Source organism: Protobothrops mucrosquamatus, unplaced genomic scaffold (genome assembly GCF_001527695.2).
Source record: "Protobothrops mucrosquamatus isolate PMUCROS unplaced genomic scaffold, P.Mucros_1.0 scaffold3413, whole genome shotgun sequence".
NCBI lineage: Eukaryota > Metazoa > Chordata > Lepidosauria > Squamata > Viperidae > Protobothrops > Protobothrops mucrosquamatus.
Genome location: NW_015389394.1, coordinates 117,353 through 121,433, shown reverse-complemented (window position 1 = coordinate 121,433; position 4,081 = coordinate 117,353). Strand labels below are relative to the sequence as shown.

Genomic DNA, 4,081 nt, shown 5'->3' with positions numbered 1-4,081 from the left:
CAGCTGAGGCAGTGCCGGGAAAGGCTGCTCACCAGCCGGTGGGAACTTCCGCGCCGTTCTTGGGAGCGGCTGGCCAGTCCAGGGGGCTGCAGTAGGGCGCAGGGACGGGAAGGCAAACAGGCTTCCTCCATGTGCCGTCGCCGCCGCCGCCGCCCCGGGTGAATCTCTGTATGCATTTTCTGGTTTGATTCGACGGAGCCGTGCTGGGGAGGCCGGAGGGCCTCACACCTGCGCCTCTGCCGCCTCCCCGCAGCCCCGAGAGCGGAGCCGGTCCTGTAGGACCTTGGGCAGAAGCCACGGTGCCCGGAGGGCGCGCACCTGCGATGGGTAGTACGGAGATGGCGCGGCACGTAGGGGGGGGGGGGAGAAGAACAGGCGCCATCGCGTCCTTTGGGGAAGGGGAGGCGGGGGGAATGCAGCAGCATTGCGGCGGGAGGAAGGACATGTGGCGCACGCGCGAAAAAAGCAAAGCTTGGATGAAGAGAAGAAAGCCGATGGAAGAGGAATATTTCTCCTCTTAAAGGTACCATCATTTCTAGCTATTTGGTAGCCAGACAGGAAAGAGGGTAGGCGATAAATATGCATGATGGACGTCTTTAAAAACATGGGTGACTGACTTTTCTGTTTCTCTCTATGCCTGTACATAGAAACTGAATGCATATGGACGGGGAGATACCTTTTTTAGAGAAATGGAGTAGCATCCGACATCTTCCATGATAAATCAGTTATTCCTCAAGGTGTTAGGAGACTCTTTGTTTTGCAGCAGCCAGCTAATATGGTTCTCGCTCTAGAAAGCATCCCCAAAAGACTTTACACATACATGTACACTTGCCAACATAACATTGGGGCAAGGGTGTTTATGTAGCCTTTCTCTGTAAAGACACCTAGCTTTTTCCTTCAGCTTTCATGGTGGAGTAGCATTTAGGCCATTTATATAAAAGGAAACCAGCAGGACCTGGGGGGGGGGGCATCAGAGCTGCCATTTCTACAGGGCTATGGACTTGAAATTCAATGTCCCATTTTGCAGGGCAGTCTTTGCACATGTCAAAGCCAGGTGTTAGGTGCCCTCCCCTCCTCCCCACATAAGACAATTTTATCCAGAGTCTAGCATGTCTAATTATACCATTGGTAGGCACAGAATTTTGGTAGGGAGAAATGGAGAATAATAAATGTAATATTTCATAAATGAATATGGGGTCAGTACTACTGAAAATCAGGCGGCTGTATATCTGGGAGAAAACAGACCCCTGCCTGGGCTTATTGGAACTGTTTTTGCCTTTGGCAGGTAACTTCTGAATCCAAGCTATTAAGGCAGTGACAGAAAGGAGAGTGAGCAGGGTTGAAGCAGAGACCCCTCTGCCCTGGTGTATGACAACATCCAGCTTTGTCCACTTTGCTCTGCTCCCAGCTGTCTGTGCACCATGGGCACTGTGTTGAGCCTTTCACCCAGTTATGGGAAAGCTACCCTCTCTGAGGATGGATTGACCACAGTGGCGCATTACACCGCAATCCATAATAGTAAGAATGCAAAGGATAAGAGCCTGAAGCGCCACTCTATCATTTCAGTGCTGCCCTGGAAACGCATCGCAGCTGTATCTGCCAAAAAGAAAAACTCCAAGAAGCTGCAGCCCAATAGCAGTTATCAAAACAACATCACACACCTCAACAACGAGAACCTCAAGAAATCTCTCTCCTGTGCCAATCTCTCCACCTTTGCTCAGAACCAGGGCAATCAGCCTACAGTCCCAAGCCACCAGATTTCCAGCTCCAAGGGCATTCTTTCTTCTGTCAAGAACCCCCCCCACCCCAGCTGCAACTCATCTGGCACCCCCAAGAGGGTTCTTGTCCAAGCTTCAACCAGTGAGCTGCTACGATGCTTGGCGGCATTCCTCTGTAGACGCTGCTACAGGCTAAAGCACCTTTCCCCCACTGACCCGATCTTATGGCTTAGAAGTGTGGACCGGTCTCTCCTTCTGCAAGGCTGGCAAGACCAAGGCTTCATCACACCAGCCAATGTGGTCTTTCTGTACATGCTGTGCCGGGATGTCATTTCATCTGAAGTAGCCACGGACCATGATCTTCAGGCTGTCTTACTTACCTGCCTCTATCTCTCCTATTCTTATATGGGCAATGAGATCTCCTACCCTCTAAAGCCCTTCTTAGTGGAGAGCTGTAAAGAGGCATTTTGGGATCGTTGCCTCTCCATCCTCAACCTCATGAGTCCCAAAATGTTGCAGGTCAATGCTGACCCACACTATTTCACTCAGATCTTTGCTGACTTGAAGAATGAGAGTAGCCAAGAAGAGAAGAACAGGCTGCTCATTGGCCTGGATCGGTGAGCTAAAACTCCTTGTCATTCACACGAAAGGGAACTGTCCATTTATCTTGTTTTATGTTTTTTCTTTTTCAAACAAGCCAGGACACATAGGTGAGACTGGACAGGCCTGAAAGAAATCAGCCACCCACCACTGGTCTCCACTATTATTAGCTTGGCTTTTATTAATCAAAACTGACGAGATTAATGGGTTTGCCTGCTTGGTTTTCAATTTTGCTGCATGTGATAGATATGGTTTCTTTTCCAGATTGTAAACCAGGAGAGGACAAAATAGAGTGGAGAAGCAATTACTGCAAAACAAGATAATGGCATCCTTTCACCTTTTGCTTTGGCCTAAACAGTATGTGAATTGGGGTGAATGAACTTGTAGGATTTACTTCTTCACAGTGGAAGGCAGTGGAGGAGAATAATATTTACAGTTCTTAAGAAGAAAGAGACCAGATCTAGTGGATGTTCTAGAACCTGGTATTCCAGAAAAGGGATCCAAGAATGAGGTTTTTTTTTAAATAATGTAAATGTTATTACTTTGTACACCATTTTGAACAAAATTACACCATCACAGTACTAGCCTCCAAAATGGACTCTTACTCCATGACAGAGTGATTATATTGAAAAACAGAAGAGGGTAAGGAAAAGTCAGAAATATATAGGAGGCATGTGTGATTTTGTGTATGATATCATCTGTTGCACCCATTTCATTGGGGGCCTTTGACCTAGGCTACATAGGGTTTTCTCTAAACATCAGTGTCAAAGGGTGAAGGTGAGATTTGGGAATCCTTTCCTGCTAAGGTAGTTATAAACCATAGGAGTTAATGCTGTATGGACTGGGAGGTGAGATTCAAGATAGCCCCAGGGGACAGATACTAGTCAGCTGCTATTAATTTGCTGGCAAGTGATGTATACAGTATTGGTAGTTGGTCAGAAATTGTTAATTCTTTGGAGCGTTATGTTATCTGTATAATATAACTGCTGTTTCAAACAGACTGAATTTGAGTCCCTTGAGGTTTTTCTGAGTATAATAAAGTTCCCTAATTCAGTTACTTATTGAAAAATGTTAGGATCATAAGGATTTGGTGCTGAATTTCAGTGTAGAAATGCTTTTCTTCTAAGGGGTTTCTTGCAGCCCCAGTCAGGAGGGTAAAGTTCATGTGTGTTCAGCCAACCAACACCCTTCATTCTTTATGAAAACACAGTAACAACCACAACAAATAATAAGCAGAACAAGGGAATCCACTGAATGATAATAAAAGAACTCCATTCCATTATAGTGTTGAGGACTGTGACTAAAGATAAGTTGTAATCCAAATCTGCAGCAGATACAAAATATTCAAATATTTTGTATATTTTGTACAGTAATATTGCAGATGGTTCTTTGGAGCCACAAATCTATTTCCATGCTTGGAGACTTTCTCTTCTACCTTGTAGATTTACAGTTATATGCCAACTTTTAAGAATTTAAGTATTTTTCCTCACACTGAACATCTAAATATTTGATTAATATTAGATTTTGATGCTTACTTATTTTGTTTAGTTTTCCTGTTTCTAAACAGTATGTAAGGGTTAAAATATTCTGATCTTCAGGGATAGTCAAAAGTATATAAAAAGGGGTAGTGGGGAGACTGACTTTCCCTCAGTTACTGATAATATATATTAAATGTTAATAGTTCAGGTCTAGGGTTCTGTGGAAGATGTGAACTTTTGGTATGTAGGTAATCTTCACTGTTTTAAGTCCTCACAAGCTGGACA

The 4,081-nt window shown here is 44.8% G+C and overlaps 1 protein-coding gene across 1 annotated transcript; it reads left to right on the top strand.

Moving 5' to 3' along the window:
* The first annotated feature begins 1,421 nt into the window (after positions 1–1,421).
* LOC107297613 (cyclin-dependent kinase 5 activator 1-like) lies at positions 1,422–2,339 on the top strand. Its single transcript, XM_015826977.1, has one exon. It carries the CDS (start codon positions 1,422–1,424, stop codon positions 2,337–2,339), a length of 918 nt encoding a protein of 305 aa, XP_015682463.1.
* Positions 2,340–4,081: the final 1,742 nt, after the last annotated feature.

Bases quoted from the DNA above. Each gene is read 5' to 3' on its own strand.
- LOC107297613 (XM_015826977.1), top strand. From the start codon at position 1,422: ATGGGCACTGTGTTGAGCCTTTCACCCAGTTATGGGAAAGCTACCCTC.